Source organism: Bemisia tabaci, chromosome 2 (assembly GCF_918797505.1).
Source record: "Bemisia tabaci chromosome 2, PGI_BMITA_v3".
In the NCBI taxonomy this organism is placed as follows: Eukaryota; Metazoa; Arthropoda; class Insecta; order Hemiptera; family Aleyrodidae; genus Bemisia; species Bemisia tabaci.
Window position 1 is genome coordinate 8474740 of NC_092794.1, and position 23183 is coordinate 8497922.

At 38.2% G+C, this 23183-nt stretch overlaps 3 protein-coding genes across 12 annotated transcripts in view; 2 read left to right on the forward strand and 1 right to left on the reverse strand.

Annotated features, from left to right (window-relative positions):
* The window catches only part of ovo (transcriptional regulator ovo), a 55273-nt gene extending 43546 nt beyond the window's left edge, over positions 1-11727 (forward strand). Inside the window, exons 2-7 of one of the 3 annotated variants that reach the window (XM_019045147.2) lie at positions 57-1294; positions 2360-2665; positions 4112-4345; positions 6110-6437; positions 6991-7115; positions 8042-11727. In XM_019045147.2, coding sequence (XP_018900692.1) covers positions 57-1294; positions 2360-2665; positions 4112-4345; positions 6110-6437; positions 6991-7115; positions 8042-8212 — 2402 coding nt within the window. In that variant the 3' untranslated portion in view covers positions 8213-11727. The remainder of the gene's footprint in view (positions 1-56; positions 1295-2359; positions 2666-4111; positions 4346-6109; positions 6438-6990; positions 7116-8041) is intronic. The other 2 variants (XM_019045148.2, XM_019045149.2) reach the window with 2 other exon arrangements.
* Positions 11728-12638: 911 nt separating this feature from the next.
* LOC109032844 (NAD-dependent protein deacylase sirtuin-5, mitochondrial) lies at positions 12639-20620 on the reverse strand. 5 transcript variants are annotated; one of them, XR_011899232.1, is made up of 7 exons: positions 20245-20579; positions 19165-19439; positions 17820-18037; positions 16510-16655; positions 15762-15912; positions 14518-14641; positions 12639-13065 (listed from the first exon to the last, which is right to left on the reverse strand). XR_011899232.1 is itself a non-coding variant. In XM_072296654.1 (7 exons), the coding sequence occupies exons 1-6, from the start codon at positions 20276-20278 to the stop codon at positions 14575-14577; spliced, it is 891 nt and encodes a 296-aa protein (XP_072152755.1). In that variant the 5' UTR covers positions 20279-20579; the 3' UTR covers positions 12639-13065; positions 14559-14574. The 5 variants fall into 5 exon arrangements, 4 of the variants coding, with proteins under 4 accessions (XP_072152755.1, XP_018900697.2, XP_072152754.1 ...); XM_072296654.1 differs by having other exon boundaries at positions 14559-14641; XM_019045152.2 differs by having other exon boundaries at positions 12639-14641; positions 20507-20620.
* Positions 20621-20717: 97 nt separating this feature from the next.
* Positions 20718-23183, forward strand: part of LOC109032875 (bestrophin-4) — a 32864-nt gene continuing 30398 nt past the window's right edge. For all 4 annotated transcript variants that reach the window (XM_019045203.2, XM_019045205.2, XM_019045206.2 and 1 more), the window contains exon 1: positions 20718-20975. The gene's annotated coding sequence lies outside the window, so the exon portion shown is untranslated. The remainder of the gene's footprint in view (positions 20976-23183) is intronic.

A 23183-nucleotide genomic window follows, 5' to 3' on the forward strand; every position in this document is an offset into this window, starting at 1 on the left:
AAGTTGAGAGACTTGATGGAAAACTAATGTTCCCGTGTTTGATTTTTTTGTTGCAGATGATCGTCGTCGCGATGATGAGGACCCTCTCAGATGCCAAAGCCCAAGCACAGAGCGTAGTCGAGTTCCAAGCCCGTCCCTGCCGAGCAACAGGAGCAAAAGCTCGAGATCGGAGACCCTCGATTGCAGTTTCTCATCGTCCAAGTTCCGCTCGACGTCGCCCAAGGTCCTCGGCGACCCCCTCCGTCGGGAGAGCGGCAGAGACCACGTCCCCACCTCGGCCGAAAGGAAAGAGTACCTGCCGACGAAGAGCGACCCGCTCGCCCTCCTGAGCCAGCCGCGATGCCAGCAAGTGTCGGTCATCCAAAGAACCCCTAACGTCCCGACGGCCCCCTCGCCGAAACCCGGAACTCCACCCGCTGGTCCCAGTCCCGTCCCTGCCCACGTCCAAGAACCCGAGCCGGAACCGGAACAGGAGGCCCCGATCGACTATCACGTCCCGAAGAAGGAGAAAGACGAGGCGCCCAAGATGAACAAGTACGTGATCGGCTTCACCAAGACGAAGCAGATCATGCTGTGGAAGCAGATCCTGAAAGAAGGGCGGGTCCGGACGGCGGCGGCCGGTCACAGTCGCAACGGAGCCGGAGCTGGAGGCGGCGGCGGCGGCTGCGGGCACCAGAACGGAGGTTCCGCCGGGGGCTGCGGGTCCAGAGGCTCCGGCGCCGGGCACGGCTACGCTGGAGGCGGCGGTGCTTTGGGAAGCGGCGGCGCGGGCGGCGGTCTAGGGGGTCTCGGAGGCGGCGGCGGGTCCATGAACCCGGGCGGGAACGGCAAGTCCAACTACGGGCCCACGAGTCCGCCCATGGCTTCTCTGCCGCCCTTCTGCGAGAGCCTCAAGGGCGGAGGCCTGACGAGCTACTCGCAGCAGTACAGCAGCCAGTTCCAAGGGCTCCTCAACCCGCCCCTGCCGATGGACTGCGACACCGGGCAGCACGACCTGAGCGCCCTCCACTTCCCGGGCGGCGGCGGGAACGACGGCCTCTCGAAGCAGTACTCCCTCCTGCAGAACGTGTGCGCCACCTACGGGATCACTGTCAAGGATGACGAGGACCTGTCCAGCTACGTCAAGGACAACGGCGGATTCTTGCCCTACGACGATGCTCTCATGGTCGATGCCGCCACCGGCTCCATTGTCGACCCGCTTCAGTTCACCGCCACGCTTACGTTTTCCAGTCCGGCAGATCACACGGCACTCCTGGAAACCCTCTCTGACGCTGCCGATTTGTTCCTTAGAGAGGTAAGGTTCCCGCTTATCATCAAGGTAGAGTTAGCGCCATGTCAGGTCTTGATGTTGCGGTTCTCCGTCTTAAAGGGGCAGATACACCCGCGAGCTAGACGCGCGTCTTGAGCGGCGAGTAGGCCTTCGGCCGGGCTCGGCAATCTTGGTAGGCAATCAGGTCGCAACTCGCCACTCGTAACGCGCTCAAAGTAGGATCGGATCCTACTTTTCGGGTGAAGACGCGCGTGTAGCGCGCAGGTGTATCTGGCCCTTAAGGTGGAGGCTAACTGAGGGCTTGGAGGACAAGGCGCAGAAATGCAGTTTTGAAAAAATTGAGATACTAATGATTTCAAGTGAAACTAGTCTTATTGCATATTCTGTGGAAAATTCGCTCCCAAATTAAAATTTTTAAGAATCAAAAAGTCAGTTTGAACTTTCTCTCCGCTATAAGGATCCATGTAATTATTTCTCGAAATAGCAAAAACCGCGCTCATACGCCGCGTCCTCCAAGACCCTCCAGTTTAAGATCTCAATTAGCACAGGTTGCAATAAATTGCAATCGCACGGTAAAATTATTGAAAATCATGCAAAAATGCAGAAAAGGACATTTATGGTGCGGGCGCCTTGGATCGCGCTTTACCCTATCTCATCTGACTTGAGTTGGACCGCGTTGAGCAGGAAGGAACCAAGTCACATCAGCTATTTCCAAATCTAATTGGGCGAATTATTTTTTTACATGAAAACGCTTATGTGCGGATTTTTTTTTTTTGCCAATTCCGTAAAATCTTCAAAACAATCCGCACAAACGTTCTTTCGTTAAAAAATAAATTGCTCAGTTAAATTTCGCAATAGCTGTTGTGACTTGTTTCCTTTTTGCGGAACGCAGTCCAGTTAATTCTATGTTTTGTTTTTTTTTTAAAATTAATGAACTAATTTTTTGTTTTGGAGCCGCACTCACCAATCAGTCATCATCATGATCATTTCAGTCGGTTAGGCAACGAACACTTTTTTAATGCCTTTTTTATGCCGGGGTTACCACTTGGCTTGAGTTTAATTTTACGGTTTTTTTCTGTCCTAATTCAGTCTGGCGAGAGCATTCCTCCTCCTGTTGAGCCTTCCGTGAATCCATTCCCGGAGCATCGGGGATTCTTGGACAGTCCCCCAACGCCTAGGCCGAGCTATGCTACCACTTCTCCTTCACAATCGTTTTCAACTAGCTCGGTTTCAAGCACGGAGTCTCGGAGCTTCAGCAACTACTCGGAATTCATCCCAAAAGTCGAAAAGCCCGACATGGGCCTCCTCTCGGACGAGCCCCAGCAACAAATGCAACAACTCCAAATCCAAGTACAAATGCAACAGCAGCAGCATCATCAATCACATCAATCAGAGGTGAGTATTTTTCTTTGCACTGAGCTGCCTGTTTGGGCAGTCACTGTCACAACCCGCAGCCTCCTGGACGATGGAGCGTAACTCCATTCCAAGGTTGCCAAATTAACCGCAATAAGTATTTTTTTTTTACACCAATTAATGTGCCCGTCCAAATTTTATCCAAATTGTTCCTGATTTTTGCACGAGATCCGAGGAGAAATTAGTGGAATTTTCAGTTAGAAATGCCCAAGATGCTCTTGTATAATATGCAATTTGCAAAGGGAAATTTGGCAACATTGATATAGAGTTTTGTTCTTTCGTGAGAGGAACGAAGAACCGAAGGCATTTATTTAAGCTGAGGGAGCTATGCACAAATTAATCAAATTAAAAGGAATAAGGAAGCATCCTTATCCCGTGTGCATAGTATTACTCTTGCTTGAATTCACGAAGTGTCCACAGAAATCCAAAAACAAATGTGTGACTTTTCTAGGTAGGTATATAGGTACGACTTATGACCATTTTTTGCAAAAAAAATATGCCCGAAAAGCGAGGCTAAAAAAAAGCTTTTAGTCCCCTTAAATGAATAGCTTGCTAGGCCAATGTCTTAACATTGTAACACCGCTGATTGGAAGTAATGGTTTAAAAAAATATGATATATAAACTAAGATAATCATCAAACTAATGTTATTAGCAATATTTGATTTGATCTCCCATACTTGCCCATACTTGGCCGCGTCATCGTGAATTTTTACCCAAAAACCGAGTGGAGAGACAAAAATACCGTAATTTTATATCCATGGCTAAAGTCCGAAACCACATGTCTCTGTTGCGGTGTTTCTAAAGCTCTGCTTCTCTATTTTTTTCAAAGAGAAACAAGTCAACGATACAGCTCGGAACTTCTACGGAATAGTCTGCTTGAAGAGAAGAAAAGTCAAGGTGGTTTTTTAGAAACTAAGTCGATTAGTTTTCCAAAAAAAAAATAAATGAAAAAAATAATAATTTAGGTAACCGGAAGTTTGCAACGTCGCAAACGGAGGTACGTGGTTTCGCATTGTAGGCATCGACATATTATTCGAATAATTATGTGATCGAAGTAAAAATATGGCTCTACACTATATGACTTCATATGTTTATATATGAGGAGCTTGGAGGACAAGGCCTGTCAGTGAAGTTTTTTTAAAAATTGAGATTTTCTTGAACTCAACTAAAACTAGTTTGAAAATGTATTCTGTGAAAAAATCACAGAATCCAACTTATGCCATCAAAAAATGAGTCAAAACTTCCTTTCAACCATTAGGCTCATGTAATTTTGAAACTTTAAACTTGTATCTCTGAAATAGCAAAATCTGCACTTATGTGCCTTGTCCTTCAAGTCCCGCAATTCTAATAGGCTTGCTTGCGGTTACGAAACCAAATAAGTTTGTTGTTATAAGTTCTAATCAAGGAAAATTTGATTTTGTGACATAGACCTCGGGACAAGTGGGTTTGTTATCGCCGGGGCTCTCCTCCTTAGAACTGGACTCGAGTACAAGTATGTCGTTGCCTTCTCCTGCCAATTGCAATTTGGATTCACCCTCCCCTCAGTCTGATGTCTCTGGCATTCCAAATCTTCAAGTTCGAGTTGGGGTCCTTCAGCAACGGGTGAGCAAGACAACGGAGCCTCCGAATTATGGCCATTTTTTCAGTAAAATATCTGCTAAAGTACGTTACTCCCTCCCTCTTCTCTGCCGCTTCTTTTGAAAATCTTAAATCTTAAGAATCAGAGGCTGTTCAAACCCACTATTTCCCAATTAGGTAAACGCTTCCCCTGCTTTAAAGTTTCTATCAGAGTCAAGCACTATGTCCATAGCACCATTTGACATTTCCCTCCCTCTTTCCTCCCACTTCTTTTGTAAATTTTCAATCTTAAGAATCAGAGGCTGTTCAAACCCACTATTTCCCAATTAAATGCTTCCCCTGCTTTAAAGTTTCTATTAGAGTCAAGCACTATGTCCATAGTACCATTTACATGCGACATCCTCCTCTTTGGAGAAGAAAAAGCATGTGAAGGACACAAGAAAGATTTACTATTTCTCAAAAGTTTGGTTACTATACTACCTATTTCTCTTGAGTCCTTTTGAGACTAGTCTTGAATGTGTCTTTGGCGTTTTTTTAACAAAAGTTTTCAAGTAGTTTAAGGCATTAACTGTTTCATGTAAATATTTCGGACAGCTTTACGCTAGTGTGTAGGTAACGAGAAAGCAGCATGTTGCAGAAATTTTTCTTCGGAATAATTTTATATTCTCTAATAATATCATACGTTTCAAATGCTAGCTACACCTTTCTTACTTGTAAATTAAATTGAAAAATTGTTTGATGCTGTGCACTCTATACGCGAAGTAATTGCTTAAGTGCCCTCAACTAGTCTATACCTAATTGTCAGATCAAATATTCTGGGCTCTCGATATTTTGCTTTCTACACCTAAGAGTAACTATAAGACGCATCTGCAATAAGTCAATGTATATTAATTATAGCTTACTGCAATTTCAATTCTCAATGATAAGCATTCTCATGAAATTCTTCCATAATTTTGAATGCAATTAAATTGAACGCAACAGTTCCTAGAAAAATCCTTTTGACAAGAACCATGAACATTATAAATCTAGAGCATGATCCTGTGCTGCCCAATGCCCTCTCTGCAAAAATAATTAATTTTTAAAAATATATGAGATATGTCTCAGATATTCCGAAATAATGCCGGTCACAAGATAGATTCTAGACACTATGCAACACACAGCACTCTTTAATTGGCTATGACACAAATATACCTACCAATTTAAACGTAGGCACTTATTCACTCCCGAAGAATAATTTTTTGCTTAACAATTAAACAACGAAGTCCAAACATAAGTCCTCATCAAGAAGCAAGAAAAATATACATCAACAAACAAATTTTACCCTCAAAAACAAGGGAAATAAGCGAGCTTATAATATCAGGAGTATTGTCTATTCTAGCAGATGTTTTTTCTTTTACCTTTGTAGTTTTGTACTTTCTCTGACTGAGTTATGCACATAGAGTTAATGTGATTTAAAATACTTCAAGAATTCCTATTCTGTCATTTACAGAGGGTGAAAATAAAGCCTTACACTAGCTGGTTATCATTTTAATGCATATAAATGGGGCCATTAAGTTTTGGTCATTTTTGTCTTTATATGGTTACCATTGCTAAAATAGTTTCTATTTGGGTCTTTATGATTGAACTGGATTTCATCATACTTATGCACCCATCTTAATCACAGTGGAGGCTATAATCCTTTTGATCCTGTTGCAAACTTCGTCATGAAATTACTCCAAGAAACATAGATGATTGGTCTCCAAGGGTAATCACCCCTTAATCTACGATTGCACCAGTGTAAAGTGACACAATGGTTTCACTAATTGTGGTCTACTCCCATTTTGAAATGAATGTTTTGCTTTGTTTCAGCTGGGCTTGCCTGGAGATGTCGCTCTAGAATTTGTCAATGGTGGTCATGGAATTAAGAATCCATTGGCCAATCAGGACACTGTCCATTCCACGCCACGACCTGAAGTTGAAAAAAGCTCTGAAGAGGCACCCGCTCGATCTGCCCGTGACAGCTCAAGCGGGAATTCTCGCTTTTCCTGTCATCTTTGTACCAAAAGTTTTAGTCTCCAGCGACTCCTGAACAGGCATATGAAATGTCACAGTGATGTTAAACGTTATCTATGTACATTCTGCGGGAAGGGTTTCAATGATACGTTTGACCTGAAACGGCACACTCGCACACATACAGGTAAATTCTAAATTTCAGGTTTTTTCTAAATTTTACAGCCTGGTTTTTTTTCTGCACAGTAAAAGGCGAAGTCCTCTAGCTGGGTATTCTTGGTCAGAGATCAGACTACAGCTGTCAGTACATCACACCCTTCCTTGCATATTCTTAATACTCTGAAGTAATCAAAGACTACCCTCCTTGAAAGAACAGAACTTCAATCTGGGAATTCTCAGATGCCAATAAAAAACCTTAATCACAAGTACAACCTCCAGGTGCTTGTGATGAAGTTAAAAAGATTAGCACAAACCAGCCTTCTGTATTTTTTTTTCAAATGATTCAAGAGTTAAATTAAAAAGCTCAATTTTTCTACCATTTTCCTAAAACAGCCAGAGAAATACTTTGAAATTTGTGTAACTTGCAAGTTAAAGTTTACTTTTTTATTCAAAACCAGACCAAATTTTGTGTTGCTATCCTGATTTCTTTCATTAAATTCTCTGCTATCCTATAGCGACTGATTTTTGCTACAGAAAAACTAAGCTCTATCAATATCTAAACTTCACTTTTTCTTTTTTAGGTGTCCGTCCATACAAGTGCAATTTATGTGAAAAATCTTTCACACAGCGATGTTCTCTAGAATCTCATTGTCTTAAGGTGCATGGAGTACAACATCAGTATGCTTACAAAGAGCGCAGAACTAAAGTAAGTATCATAAAAAATCATTATAAGCAAAAAATTAAGCAATGCTATCAAAATATTCATATTAATTTTAACTGATGTATCATTAAAATCTTTTAAGCTAATAAGTTGTATTAAATCTTAGAAATTTCAAGTGAAATGCATGACTCAGAACTTCATGATTTGACTTTAAGTGATTTTGATGCTACGAGTTTTTAGAGGTGCCTTCCTATTATGAGATGAATTTCCGGTGATTATGCTGGATAGAATCATGCCATTGTGCACAGGCGTACCTAAAAGGGTCCCTCAATAGAAGGGCCCCCCCCCCCTCTCCTCCCAGAAAATTTGTGATAATATTTAACTGCTCAATACCAGTAAACCCCTGTGAAAGACACTTAAATGGGCTCTTGGGCCCTCCCACAAGATTTTTGGAAGCATGAAACTTCATCAAATCTAAAGCCCTGTAATATCATGTATTCATTTTGCTCCTCATCATGATTGCACCAATGCCTTCTTTAAATTTTTATTTCTGGTAAATTGTTGCTTAAAAAAATAGCAAAATCTCTCAAACCACTTAGCAGTCAATATTGATGTAGTTTCAGGAGTCACTCAGCTATTAAATAGAGAGCTACCTTTTTCAATTTTTTCTTTACAAAAGAGATCCCTGTAGTATGTTATTGTGTCCATACAGCAAGCTCAGGACTCTGATTCTGCACACCATATTTCTTCTAAATTTCGAAATTTTTTATGTGGACATATTAAGAAATGCTTTGAATTCACAGCCACTCTGAAGAAGGAAATGTTGGTTTTTGAATTTTTTCTTGGTTTTGTCTCGATAGAAAGTATATATTAGTGGCCTCATAATTTTCTCACAATGACTTGAACTGCTGAGCATGTGTACTTGATGTAAAACCTTTGGCTCTAACCAATTATTTTTTATCTATTTTCAGATGTACGTTTGTGAAGAGTGTGGTCACACGACAAATGAGCCGGAAGTTCACTATCTTCACTTGAAAGATAATCATCCTTACAGTCCTGCACTCCTAAAATTTTATGATAAAAGACATTTCAAATTTACAAATTCAAATTTTGCGAATATGCTTCTACAAGTCCGATCATAAGGAGTTTCAGCTGGCTAGTTAATTGAATTAATTAATTTGGAACCTTTTGTTAGTGCTAAAACATAGATTTTTCAACAGATTAAATAATCTGCCCAACTTTCAAGTCTCAAAAATTATCATCTCTTAGCAGTGTCACTTCTTGATCTGCTGAGATATTGCATCACATGGGGAAATAAGTTCAGAACTAATAAAAATAGACTTGTCTCTTAATGTTTGAGTTCAGATTTTACAATCTTAAATGCGAAAAACATTTCTTGCATAAAACGTCAGCTGTCTTTAGACACTGTTTTTCATCTGCATTTCCATATCTTTCTTGCTCTCTCTCTCCCCTAATAATTAATTAAAACATGTATTTAATTGAGAATTTTAGTTAATCAGTCCGATGATAGGTTCTGTTTCCTTATTTTTCCTCTTAAATTATAGTGCAAGTTTAATACTGTTGAATTTAAATTGATTTTAGGATATCGTGTCACTTAACCTTAGTGGAAACCTTTCAATGATGTCAGAAACTCTCTGTTTTTTCGTGTGAACCAATCAATGATGTCATTGCAATGTGCATTAACAAGTGGCATTGTATCTAGAAAGAAATAAATTGTGTTTAGTTAATAATTAACATGTCTAATTATTAATTAATGCATTAAAAAATCATGTTTAAGCGTTAACGCCTGTAGGAGCATTTACTGATAGTCTCATGTAAATTTGTAAATTGTTGAATGTGAATAAATTTAGTAAAGTAGGTATTTATTATTTCCATTTATGCACTTTTTATTTATTTATTAACTTATTTGACTGTATCCTCCGTCCTGCAGGCAGGTACATCCCTTCGGTAGCTTATAAATAGACATGACCCTGTTTGAGAATTGGGACTTGAGTCCGCGGATATACATTTTTTTGCTGACACTGACATTGCAATAAAATACCTCTCCTGATTTTTTGCACCAATGGTCCTCGATATGACGGCTTCATTTATAAGTAATCAATTTTTCAGACAGGAACTGACTGAGAAATCAAATTTATCATCAAGTATTGTGAACAATCTCACAGTCAGAGCATCAATGGCTCTCTCAAATACTCACTAACTATTTTTGGAACTTTCAATCATTGCTCTTTCCCAAAATATATATATTGAAGACATTATCATAACTCCCATGAGCTTCTAAATTTTAATCACATCATGCCAGAACAATCACGGTCCAATCTTAGCATTTCCTGGTTTTTGTAATTACTGCATCTTTGTAAATTGTCCTGTGTGTAGGAAAAAACCTCCATTTGGTATTCTCCATCTGTTAAAGCAGAGGCTCAACTCTCCAAGTCTCATTGAATGGCATTCATTGTTTTTCAATCAAGAGTGTTTCAGTAAGGATTGAGTCATATTTTCATGTTATTTTTGTGCCTCTACCAATGTAAAACTCTCCTCTACATAGCAACTTAAATGACGCAATGCTGTGTTTTCAGGCAGCAAAGTCTCTTTTCTCAAATATGGTCATGGTTGTATGATAAAGATCATGAGTTCTTTTAATTTATCAGGTGCGTGTGATATATTTTGTGGCAAAGGTCAAGAACGTTCATTGTAATCACTCTATCTTGGTGTTGGATTTCTCTGTTAAAGTCCTGTCGCCTCTTGTGTAATGTTTGGTGTGCAAGAGATTAAAAAATATTACGTCTAGTGGGGAATAGAAAATTCCTTGAAGAACTTACGAAAAAGATCAGCTTCACAGTCTAAAAAGTTTCTCAATTCAAAAATTGCGATACTAACATTTGTTGCAGGAAGAAACACTTTAAAATTGTTTACCTATTTGAGATTTAGCCCAAAAGTTGCATCAATGTTCATGATTAATTTTAAAAGAGATGCTAGTCATAGGAATCAAAATTGGATTGTTCCTCAATACAAGTGCCTCATCATCATTTTTCATTTTTTAGAACTTATAACTTGGCCTTGCCTGTATTTTCATCTTCTCACTCTCCTGTTATTCCGTTTTTTTTTCTTGAGAAAGAACCTTGTATTAATACTACAAATCAATCTGTGAATGAGGATAACTAACTCCTTAGTTCTGTGTTTCTTCTTTGTTCAAATTACATCAATTACAATTTTTCGCAAGAAAAGTGATCTTCAAGGAATCGATCCACGGAATCTAAGGGATTTTAGGCAAATATTTATTTATTTCTTGCGCACCTTCCAGGAATAATTGAATTCCGTCTTTCATAGAGTATCCAAGTATCTGAGCTCTCGTTAACTGTCAGTGCTTCTGGCAAGAGAGGGCTTTTCGTATTAAATTACTTCTAACTCGGACAAGAGTGACTTTATAGCCTTTTTGTAAATTTCCTTGTACTTAAGCAATTCTTTTTTCTTCCTTGAACAATTTTCTGACTCCTACTACCTTTCGTCTTATAAGTTTAGGTTCTCTGAATAGTCCTCATCGGTTCTTTATTTTTGAGAAAGTGTTACTTTTATTAATGTGCAATAAAATACGTTTATTAATGTTTTAATATAATATTAATGTTTTTAATATTTTATTAATGTTTTTTTTTTTTGTCTTCGTCTGTTAGTGGTTAAATTACTTGATAGGCCGATACAAGTAGTCGCATGTCAAGAGCAGTAATAATGATTCCCAATTGGTATGAATAAACATCTGTTGTTTGCACAAGAAACTTCATTGTGAGTTTCAGCACTCCAAGACATGTCCAAAACCACCTATCTAACCTAACTTTCTCAACACTCGATCCCTGTGTCTCTCCTTAATGCTCTTAACTTGACTTTTTTTAAATACCTCGTAACAATAATTATATGCAATGTGTATTGCCTTGCGTGCCAATAGGAATGTGCAGTTGAATTTCCTCTTTGTACCTGGAATATCTCGTTGGTAATTTTTTTTTCTCATCCTGGATTTATTCATCTAAATTCTCTTTCTACTGCTATAGGATGAAACTTTTATTCGGATGCTTAGAAAGTGAAACATTTTTACTCTAAAATTTCCCTTTTAGCATGAATGTCGATTCCTTTATGATACTTAATTAAGCATGCAGACTTGGATTTCTCTTTAGAGATACCCACAGAAGTAATATTTTAAGAAATCAAGACATCACCCATGAATTTTAACAATTATAAGCAAGACTGAAAAGCAAAAAGTTTGGACTTCTTTTTGAAATGGTGCTTACTTTCTTCATGTAATCGGTTAGTTTATGAAAAGGATACAGACCTGTGCTCTTTTGAGTAACATTAGCACATGTGCATATTATTATTTTCTGTTGGTGCACATTTTTGATGCACTCAAATCGAAGTCCTATGACAGTCAATTTTGCAAATATGTGTAATGGTCTTTGAATCGTGTTTTGTTAAATTGTTTCGCCTATCGGCAATTTTTTTTATTTTTCTATTCCATTCAATCTCATTGTCACAGTAGCTGTAAAAACGTTAGAATCTTCAAACTGTTAGTTAGCTAAATATTATTGTTAAGTATGTTCATAAGACTGTTCATTTTTTGTGTATTAAATAAAGTTTCTTGGTACATCCTGTAGTATTGCATTTCTACAATCTTACATACTAGTACTACCTATCATACCATTTCTTGGTACATCCTGTGGTATCAAATTTTCTATATTTTATTTCAGACTAGTCACTGGTAACTGAATCAAGTTTCACAATGAGTTTGTTCAGTAATTTTTGAATTTTGCATTTTTGCAAAGTAGAGAGTGCACTTAGTTGCCAGAAATTCTCCGAGATTTTTTTTAATGATATTAAATCATGAAAAATAAGCTCAAAGTTGCATGTATCGAGCTTCCATTTAAACATGCATATCTGAAAATATCTCTCTGCTCATGCAATGCAGCGGCTGAATAGCTATGTCCGCTGCCATCCATGTGAGTCCATGCAGACATTATCCATGCGTGGCTGCTTGAACTGAGGATTATGGCAAACTTACAGATCTGGCCACGGGAGCAGGAGAGATATTTTCAGACACTATCGGGGCTATCTCAGCGAAGCACTTTTAAATAGAAGCTCAAAATATCCAACTTGAAACTTGTTTTTCTTGAGTGAATACATATTGTTAATTGTTCCATAAAATCCAGGAAAATCCCTATCATTTCAGTGCAGTCTCTAATTCTTGAAAATTAAATGTTGGTATTTGAATGTCAAAGAGCAAAACTATTCTTGGTTCTGAACATTTTGTACTAGGTCTTCTGCTAACCTAAAATTTCAAGAATAAGTATCTGCAACAATTCCTCAGACTTAGGGATAGCCATTGAGGCAGCTGACTATAAAAAAAAAAACCTGCAGTACATATACTCAAATTAAAAAAGGAGCATGTTTGTATACGGCTACACTCATTGATAACGATGAATTCAAGAGTGAAAAAAATATACTTTTTTCTGATACGAAAACTGAGAATGTGATTATTAGAGAAATAAAAGAAGATCACAAGTCAGTAAAGTAACAACAGTTTCTGAGACAATTCTTACTTTTTAAATGGTAGAGCATCTTGGTAACAGATGGATAAACACACAAAATATTATTGCAATGAATTTAAGAACACTATTCGAAAAAAAGTTTTAACGGCAAGTTCTCTCATGATACAAAAAAAAGAAACATGAAAATGTGTAGCATTATGTCAGAGTTTTTGGAAAATACACCAAACAATTAAAAAAATATCATGGAAATATTGCCAAGCAACTGCTAACCAGGTCAAGGGCATACTTCTCTTCTCTTATTTTCTTCTTGAAATCATTTTCCTCTTTGCCCAGAGCATTATGCAGGGATAAAACAAAACTTAACAGAAAAATTCTGCTCAAGACTCTGCCTGAGCAAGTCCAGACTGTTGTCAGTATTCCACGGTGAGTCTTGGACACCCTCCTCCCTGCAAAAGCAGCAGGCAATCGGAATGAATACTTGCCACCCATGTCTTGGTTTTCAGTGTACATCTGTTTAGCTTATTTATCCCAAAAATAATATTCCACCAAATTTCCCTAACCAATATTCCTCTTTGTTAACTTTTTACAAGGATGCTGCCTTGTTTTGACTTAGAACTTTCCTTTACATTTCATTTAAGTTAAAATGACAGTGACTTAATTCTAAAGATTCCTCTCATCTGTCTTTCACATAGCACTAAGAAAAGTAAAAACAAATGATCAAGGTCAAACTGAAAGAAAAAGGACAAAACATGAGGACCCATGTGGGAAAGGGGCGTAAGTGCCATCACGCCTTTTTTTTCTCCTGTTTCCTCCTAAACTCTGCGCAACCGTTTCCTCAACATAAAATTTTCTCAAAATTTCATGAAAATTGGTGCATTTTAAAAGTAAAAATGGAATTTTCCAGACAACGTGGAATGACTATCTCCAACAAGTCAGCTATTTCGCGCAGCTCTACTTCGGAAGAAGGATGATTATGTTTTAACTCCTTTTGAAATCAGGACTCATTCTTTCCTCCCTAAACTGCATTTCACTAGCCATGGCTGGATGCCTTTACAAAAATGACGCCTGTTTTTGATACTAAACCAGCAGGCTGATTGTTGAAGTCGATAGACAAAGCTACGGACAAAAGAGACATAGGGAGTATGGAGCTATCCTATTGATGGAAGCGGGTGGTTGAAATGGACAAAGAAGGTGGGTAATAGACTAACTAGCGGCAACTCATGAGAGACACGATAGTTAGTTCATCATTTACTCCCTTAGTTTACGAGAACTACCCATTTCAACCGATAGGATTGCTCCATGCTCCTTATGTCTTCTTAGTCTATCAATTTCAACACTCAGCCCGCAGGTTAATATTGCTCAAATCTGGGCGCTTGATAAGGAAAACCTACTGGGAAATTTTCAGCTCAAGGCAGCGTTTTGTTTCAGATATATTGCCAAATTCTCTTTTTCAAATGATTTATTAGTGGCTCCATCCACAAATTTTTACGAAAAGTTCATTTTTTACTTAAGTAAAAAATATTACAGGGTGTTTCTCAGCCTGCAGGTAGGCTGTTAAATTAGACTATACTGACATAATAATCAAGAATTTCAGAATTACAAAATAAAAGCTTTGTGACACTGCACAGCAGTAACAAAGTGCTGCATTAAGCTAAGATTCCGCCTAAAAGTTTGGTTCTTATGCACACCCTGCGCAGCTACTGCTCGTAACGTTGCTGGAAAAAACGAAGCCCCTAGTGCTTCATCCGTAATTAACAGTAAGCGGCAGTCAACCGACTGTTCCTCTGCCACTCTACTTATATCGTGGATTTTGAAAAAATTTCTCAGTCGATTGATCGTAAACTCATCCAACAGACAGTGGTCTGGAAAAGATAAAGGAAATTGTAGCTTTAACTCACACAACTTTCATAGAAGATTCAGTTGCGAATTATGATCTCACCAATTCTGATCGAGTGTTATTCTTCATCTTCAAATCCGAGAGCCACTGGGACAGTTTTAGAACATGGCCCTTCAAAATAAAATCTGAAAGAAGCAAAAAACACATTGTATTTAAGGGGCACCTTCAAAATAAAATAAATATGAGATGGCACCCATAAAATTTTTGAAGCAATTGTTTATTGAGACATAATGTTTGTCCTCATTAGAATCATGTTCAAGATGTCGTACTATTGGAGCACCTCTTCAGAAATTTTAGGAATTGACCAATGGTATGTTACTGCTCAAGTTTCCATATCAACAGTGTGAGTCGGCAAACACATAACTCGGTTTGCGACGTTGCAGACTTCCTGTCATATTTTATTTTTCAAACAGAAAACTACTCAACAGCAATTCTTTAAAACCGCTGTGATGTTTCTTTTTTGTGCAAAGAAAATTCTGCACAAACTTTAAGGAATGATGTCAATTTGTTCCATTTTAAAAAAATAATATAGAGGCGGAGATTTTCAGACACAGCAAACGAGATCTGTGATTGCGGACTTGCGCCGTTGATATGTTGTCTCCCAGAGGCGTTTGGCATTTTCACTTCACCATCAGGACTTCAAGAGTAATGGAACTGACAGCCATCACTTCACAACAAAAATGGCGACCATAGCACAAGAAAATGGTTTTAACTGGAGGAAGTGAGTTTCATTAATGCTTTGCTGTGCTTGATTTTTTATTGTCAATACAAAATACTTTTCATTGAAGTTTTTTACGTTAAACATTAAAGACATAGTGCACATTTACAGTGAAATGTGGACACTACCCTATCAGTTGCATTGATTCAACACTTTGTGGAATGGATGCCATTTTCGTTCTCTCCTAAGCACTGTACATCGAATCGTGTAGTTTAGCAATTTAAGCAGCATTCTGTCTATTCATCCATTCTTAACTCTCATATTGGTTGAAAAGTCTACAAAATATCATCATCACTCTGCATTCAGACATTTTATAGTGAATTTTATTTCATTGCAAAAATTCACCTCAGGTCTTCCAAGTGCTTTCATACTTTCCTTATAAATTTTTTACTTTTATGTGCTTGAGATTCTGAGATGAAATAGAGGATATTTAGTAACTTTTTATTGCCTCCTAATGTCTGGTATACGTGGACTGATGCATATGGCTTATGCATGCCTATGCCATAGTTTCAGTACAATGAACTTACTGAAAAGCATTTGTTGCAGCAGAAGCCTCAATGTTGAATTCTCCGACACAAACTCCTCTCTTTGCCAACTGGGGTGCAAACATGGCGGCAGGATAAACGACAGAAGATGTGCCGATAACCAAACAACAATCACAGTCTTGCAAAATTTGATCTGCAAAAATTTAAAAATGGATCATTCAAACGTACTTTACAAGTGTGGAAAAAGTTACAAATAAATACACCAATTAAAATGAAATAAAGAAAGCTGAAACTAAAAAACTCAAACTCACGAAAATAAATTGAAATATCCGATGCGTTTCGGGGCTCCCTGGCCCCTTCTTCTAAATTCCGAAAGTTGGACTTTAGCCTTGAAGAAGGGACCGGGGAGCCCTGAAACGCGGCAGCAATTTTAATTTATTTTTGTGAGTTTGAATTTTTTGGTTTCGGCTTCATTTATTTCTTTAAATTAGCTCACCATAGTTTGTTACCTCGATTTCCTGTTTGTTTCATTACGTTTAGTTTTCGTTTCTTTCGGTTTAATACCTATTACCAGATAAAATATTCATAACTTTCTTCAAAATTAAATATTTCTCAAGGAGGAAATTCGGCAATGTGTGAATGCTTACACGACGTTTTCACTTAGCACAGCAGAATACTTGACAATTACTTTCAAAGTCTGCACTTGGTTGTCTCTTGATACATACATTGGTGACAAAAACATAGGCTATCCAATGAAAAAATGCTTGATATAGTTGAAAATGAAACGTACCAACTTTTTGGAGGACTTTGGGATCCAAACCTTCACCAAACCAAACAACAAAAGGCCTTAGGAGTCCATCACACTTAGGTTTTTTACAGCGAGGAAGATCTTTCTCAGGAATTGGCGCTAGATTTTTGTAATCAGGATCCGGGCAACTAGAGAAAAACAGACTAGATTAATGCATAGCTCATACAAGATAACTAATTGTCAGACTGATCAGGGGTTGGGTTAAATTTTGAGAATATTAAAAAATTGCCACTGTTTTGAAAGAGGATTAAAACCACTGACAATACTAAAAAATCTCTGGATACAAGAAAAAAATTCAAGATTCCAACATGCATGTTTTTTGAAAGGTAAAAAAATAAACGTGAATTCATCAATTGTGAACGATTTGATGGCGAGTGGCAGGCCTATTGTGCGCTCAGAGTCTATACTAATCTTCAAATGCAGGGACTCTCTTACTTAAAGTGCAATCGTAACATTGGACTAAAGACTGAGAGATGGCTCATTAAATCAAGTTAATGGCCTTATTTCAAGCTCTTAAACGCAAAAAGCGCTACAAAAATAACGACGAAATCAGCAAAAATAAGATCGAAATTGGTGGAAAATAAAAGTGAAACAGGAAAAAATAACTGAAAATTTTCTAATCTGTAGCTCCCTGCTAGAGATCGGTGGTGGACCACTAGCTTTTTCATGATGTTTGGAGGGCTCGTTTGCCAAGATAAAAAAATTAATGGTTTTCAGATTTTCATAAGCTATCCGCTTGTGCTTAAATTTTCCTAATCAGAGGTAGTGTGACCAGACCCTTATCCTGTAAGACAAAATTTACACTATCAACAGCGAAATTACCACATAAGGTATTTCGGCTGGCAATGTTGCAGGCTTCCAGTCATACTTTACTTTGCAAATGGAAAACCACTCTGCGACAATTTGTTTTTGAAAACTTCCATGATTTCACTTTTCTGAGCCGAGAAAAATCTGAGAAAACGAGGAGTAATATTGACTTGCGCTCCTTCAAAAAAGAAAAGAAAAAAATGGAAGCGGAGATTTTTAAACACTACAAACGAGGTACGTGGCCTGATAGTTTTACTGTCGATTTGTGGCCTGCAGAAATTGAGGTGTAGGATTGGTGTTTAAATCGGAGAAGACTCAACCTGGCCTCCTACTGCAATCAGCTAAGAGGCGCAGCAATCTCTTAAACAAAGCACGATAGAGTTTGCTCCTGTATAACCAACCTAGAACTGACACCCAGATAATAATGATAATATTTTTAATGGTATAAGTTGGACTCAATAAAGGGAAAAAAAGTAAATTGCAACCCTCTATCTTTGAGCGCAGGACAGATGGGACTGTCGGCATTCCAAGCTACGTCTCCACACTTGAGGCATTTGGTTTTGAACAGATTGCCATGCAACTCGACAACATTCTTGGATCCTGCAGCTTGATGCATATTATCTATGTTCTGTGTTATGACTGTAAGTGTGCGATCAGGGTTCCCTTCCAATGCTTTTTCATAATTAGCAATCGCAATGTGAGCCTGCAAATTGAGAAAGAAAACTAGGATGAAACTCGATAGGTACATGATTGGTTAAAAATAGGCGACAATTAAGATTGTTCCTGCAAATATATGAGTGTAGTATGGGTTCCTTACGGACTTTCCTCAGACCTAGATAGTTTTACATAATTCACTCAACTGCTTCCATTTTGGTAACATGGATTGGCGGATCCAGCAAATTAGCAACATTGTTTTTTCTCCATTTGAATGATAAAAATGTATCGATTCTTGGAGGGGCCAGGTGCTCCGACAAGAATCGATTATTTAGCATAAGTGTGAATGGATGAGATCCGGTGTCGCCAAATTGCTGGATCCGCCTTTGGTTACATGTTACCTGGAGAATAAAACTGGACATTAGTTTTGGCGCAGTTTTTTAGTGGATATTTTTGGAAGATCAGGATGAAAAAGACCAAATTGTGTGCAGTAATGATGAATAGCAAATCCATAAAAATAATTAAATTTTGACAGAAAATCAGCAATGCTACGAAATGTGATACAAGTTACATGATTTGATTATCTAGTGCACTCCAAGGAAAGGGCGAGCATATGAGTGAGTTTGCTTTCCTGTGCAAGGATTTGATGAGTCTTAAAAGGAGTGTTTACCTCATACTGATGGTATGGCAGCTGATAAATTAAGATTACTGAAACTTGCATTGAATAATTTGGCAGTAGTTTACTTTGTGTTTGCAAGCAACTGCACTGCCATTATTGACCGCAGGTGAGGACGCCATGCACAGATACATATCGACGGTGTAAGTCGGCAATCACATAACTCGGTTTGCGACGTCGCAGACTTCCTGTCATACTTCATTTTTTAAAAGGAAAAACACTCAACGGTAATTCTTTAAAACTGCCGTGATTTTTCTTCTCTGTGCGAACAAAATTCTGCAAAAATTTCAAAGAATGATGTCAATCTGTTCTTTTTAAAAAAATAACATAGAGGCGGAGATTTTCAGACACCGCAAACGAGCGATGTGATTGCCGACTTACACCGTCCACATATCAGTCTACTGGACAATACAGTCAAAAGTAGACAACTGGAAAGTTATCTCCTGTAAATTCTAGTGATTAGTCTCAGATTAGAATTTGATCAGGTGATTAAAACAAACCTTGTTTGGTTTTTTTGTTAGCACTAGTTCACGCCTGTAATGATAGAATTCCCATACTAATGATGGAGACCGATGAAAAGCTTTTGGAGATGCCAAGTCTTGAGCTTGATATGTTCGCCAAAATCCTCCAGCTCCTCTGAATGTTGGTATACCTGATTCTGCTGATACACCAGCTCCAGTTAAAATGACAATTCTCTTCGCTTCTTCAACAAATTTCCGGAACTTGCTCATCTTTGTACTTGGACCAGAATAGTTATGAAGGGATGCTTTGGAAGCTATAAAAAACACACACAAAAAACCACACATTTAAATTGATGATTCTTCAAAATAATTATCCTTATGTTCTTCTTGCACTTTTTTTGAACTTCTTTACAGAGCGCCAGGACCGATAAATTGTCTCTTGGTCTGTGTTTGACATTGCAAGGTATAAAGGACCTAACATTTATGATGCAAGGCCAATACTTAACTCCAGTTCATTGAATATGTATATCGACAGCGTGAGTCCGCAATCACATATCTCGTTTGCCGTGTCTGAAAATCTCCGACTTAATGATATTTTTTTGAAGGAGAACAAATTGACATCATTTTTTGAAGTTTTTGCAGAATTTTCTTCGAAAAGAGAAGAATAATCATGGCAGTTTTACAGAATTGCCATTGAGTAGTTTTCGTAACAAAATAAAGTAGGTATGACAGGAAGTCTGCGCCTTCGCAAACCGAGTTATGTGATTGCCAACTGACACCATGAATATGCTCCCCCACATCACATTATATTTATTTCTGTTGATTTCAATTCATCACAGCAGAACATACTGTCGCAATATGACATGCCTCTTAATGGCGGTTGTGAAGAGTCCCTTTAGAGTTGCATGTACGCAAGTGGCGTTCATACGAAGGTTTGAAAGGCGCATCTCTTGATATAGAATGCGAATTACACATCCAGCCTGTATTAGAACGTTTGTTTAAATCTGGCCTCTGTTATTCAATGAAAAAATAGAGGCAGCATGTGAGTAAAAATAGTTAAAACTATAGTTATTAAAATTGAAGGAAGTCGATGGAAATTTTTTAAGCTGAATTACTTACAAATCAGATTGTTACATAAACTTACAGGCTTCATGTAGATGTTCCATTTCTCGATAAAATATTCAGAACTTAGTTCGGAGACTGATAAGGTTGGGAAAAAAGAAGTAATGCAAGCTTGCAACAGAGAAACACACTGAATGCTGTCAACAACACTCGATCATCATTTTTAACTGATTATGTGAATGATCTTCGGCAGAGCTAAAATGCTAAAATAAAAATCTAACGCTTTTAACGAACTTAGAAAAGAAAGTGTCATGCTTACTTTCAAATTCGGTTTTTACATGCGATTATGCATTCCCTTCCCTTGCTGTTGCTGTTATCACTGTTATCAGTTAGTTTTTGTTTTGGTTATAGTTTCGCCTTCTGCCGAAAGATGGCAGGCACGATGGCGAACCAATGCACCAATGACCAATCAGTTTTATTGTTTACTTTAGGCGGGTGTCTCGTTCACTCGTTCTCTTCGTTTGTCTAGGAGCTCGTTACGTACGGGGATTTTTTACTTACAATTTTTATTATCAGTTTTTCAGACGTACTTATTATCTGTTTCAAAACTGTGTGTGCAATAATTCCATGCAAATTTGTAATTCTGATTCGTGAATTTTTCGAAAGTTTGTGATGTTTTTGTAGTTGGAGCCACCTTTTTAAAGGACAGTGGACCCGGCTTATCAATTCAATTGTCCCACCCCTTGATTCCTCGCCATCGGCCAGTATCCATCATTGACAGGATGCAGGTTGGTAAATAATTTTCCATTTTCCATCAAAGATATTGCTTTGTTTTCCACCCCAAGCGTTTTTACAACTGTGTGGAGAGTACTTTTTCTCTTACTCTGATTAAAGAGGGCTGCGTCTTGTTGTGGCAGTCCTTTCACTGAAGCTTCGAACTTGCTACTGTCTCTGTATTGCCAGATTTTTGTCTTGACTCAGCTTCGTAGATCTTAGTGTAGAGTGTGTATATGAGTAAAGAAACACCCATCTATGACTATTTACGAAGTTGAATTCACACTTGCTCTATTGGGTGTCATCGCTGCCCCAGTATTCAGACCGGCCTTCTAGCATTTGTGTTCGAGAGCGAGACCTAGAGAACAGTTTCCCAGATCCAAGAAATATACAGTGATACGTATTGAATTATTCCTGGGCAATTTTTCTGAGCAGGGAAACCAATTGAGCATGCTTGAATTTTATCTGTATATACATGAACTTATTCTTCACTAATATCAGAACACTGAAGGATACTCAGTTCTACTCTTACAAGCCAGTTCTTTCTCGGAAATAAGGTTACATTCTGTCGTGGCCGTCAAACATTAATTAAACTGTTATCACGTTTTGACTATAAATTTTTTTAAAATGTCTCAATCTCTTAATTCCAAGCTCGTAGGGCTTCATTTTTTTAAACAACATAGATATGACTGATTTACTTAACATCAGGCAAATATTACAAAGATATTTCACTGCTGGGGGGGTTTATAAATGCCATTTTGCCAAATGTTTCACATTAACCAGATTTTTTATTAACTCTTTTGTCTCCTCTGAAGAATCTCCTCGCTTTACCACATATTTTAAAGTGATTACCTTTTTTTTGCTCATCTGTTTTGAAACTTTGCTTTAAGCGTTTCCCCTAAAGTTGGGAGTATAGGTATACTGTCGGAACTTTTTCCGAAAACTTTTTTGGCGTCCATTTGGACAAAAATTTTGTCACTGTTCACGTATTCTGTGGATCGTCCATGATTGTGTAGATTTTGTACCCCTGGACTGCTTTATGAATAGACACTGTAAAAAAGTGGTAAAGAAAGCGCATCGTTACCATTTTCTCCTATTGTATGGTACAATTTATCAAAAGGCTTTAAATAACAGTCCAGCTTCCTCTGGATGTCCTCTGGCACTTTTATGAGGGTCCATTTATCAGATGTAGCCAAAGTAGAGCAATCTCAGATTCTTTCATGAGAACAGGGGAAGGTATTCAACCAAATTCAGTGGATTTTGGACCCATACAGGTTGGAACAAATCTCGAATCTGACCAATTGAGGATAGGGACTTCAAGAGTCTAGGAGACGGATTCAGAGGGACCCTAAGTCTGGAGTTTTGGGTGTCATGGAGCGCTTAAATTTTAGTATGTTGAGTCCCTAATTTCCAGCACCCCGAGCCCTTGAGCGCTAAATCCAGTCCTGTACTGATAGGCACATTTGTAAGTCATCGATCATCCAGAGTTATTTCCTGTATGAAAGGGTTGCACTTATAGTAGTTAGAGAGCGTTCATAAATTGTGAAAGGCATTTTTAACTCCGCTTTTGTGACGTAGATCCTTAGCCTTAATCGCGTTATAACGAAATGGCGTAACGCTCCCCCCCCCCGAGTGTTTTGATACTGTTATCGTACGGATTCTTTTTATTTGTAGATTTCAGGGTTTTAATAAATTTGTTGAGTTGTGAGGAAGTTGAGCCTCTGACTCAAAAAACCTGTAGGCAGTAACATATAACACGATGTGAGCATAGCTTAATCGAACGAATGCGACATTTTATTTCTATGTTTGAATATTAAAGGTTCTTCAACTCCCCCGTACGCGGGAGGGGGGGGGGGGCTGACAGGTAATGAATTATGAGGAAGTCCTTACATCCCCTCCAGTTCTGTTCAATTCTGTTTTCGAATTCCGAATCGATGGCAAAGCTTGAAGGGGTGATTGATTGGGATCATAACTCGTCATCGAGCCCAGGAGAAAACTTACAAATCGGTGAATGTTATAACCCAAAAAGTTCCTTTTTTGATGAGCCTTGAAGCCCATAAAAATGCTTGTATTCCAGGACTCATCGCCAAATGGGTATGGCAGGGTTCATCATCGAACAATTCGTGTGCGAGAAATTTCGAAGATATTCGTTGAGAATCAACGCATATTTGACCCTCTATGCGGTATATCCTAAATTGAAATTCGGATATTGAAGGTATACA

Bases quoted from the DNA above. Each gene is read 5' to 3' on its own strand.
- LOC109032844 (XM_072296654.1), bottom strand. From the start codon at position 20,278: ATGAAGCCTGTAAGTTTATGTAACAATCTGATTT. The intron at 16,656-17,819 runs GTTGCAATTTAC...GTTTTTCTCTAG, and splicing joins CCTGCGCTCAAAGATAGAGG to TTGCCCGGATCCTGATTACA. The intron at 15,913-16,509 runs GTACGTTTCATT...AAATTTTTGCAG, and splicing joins CAAAGTCCTCCAAAAAGTTG to ATCAAATTTTGCAAGACTGT.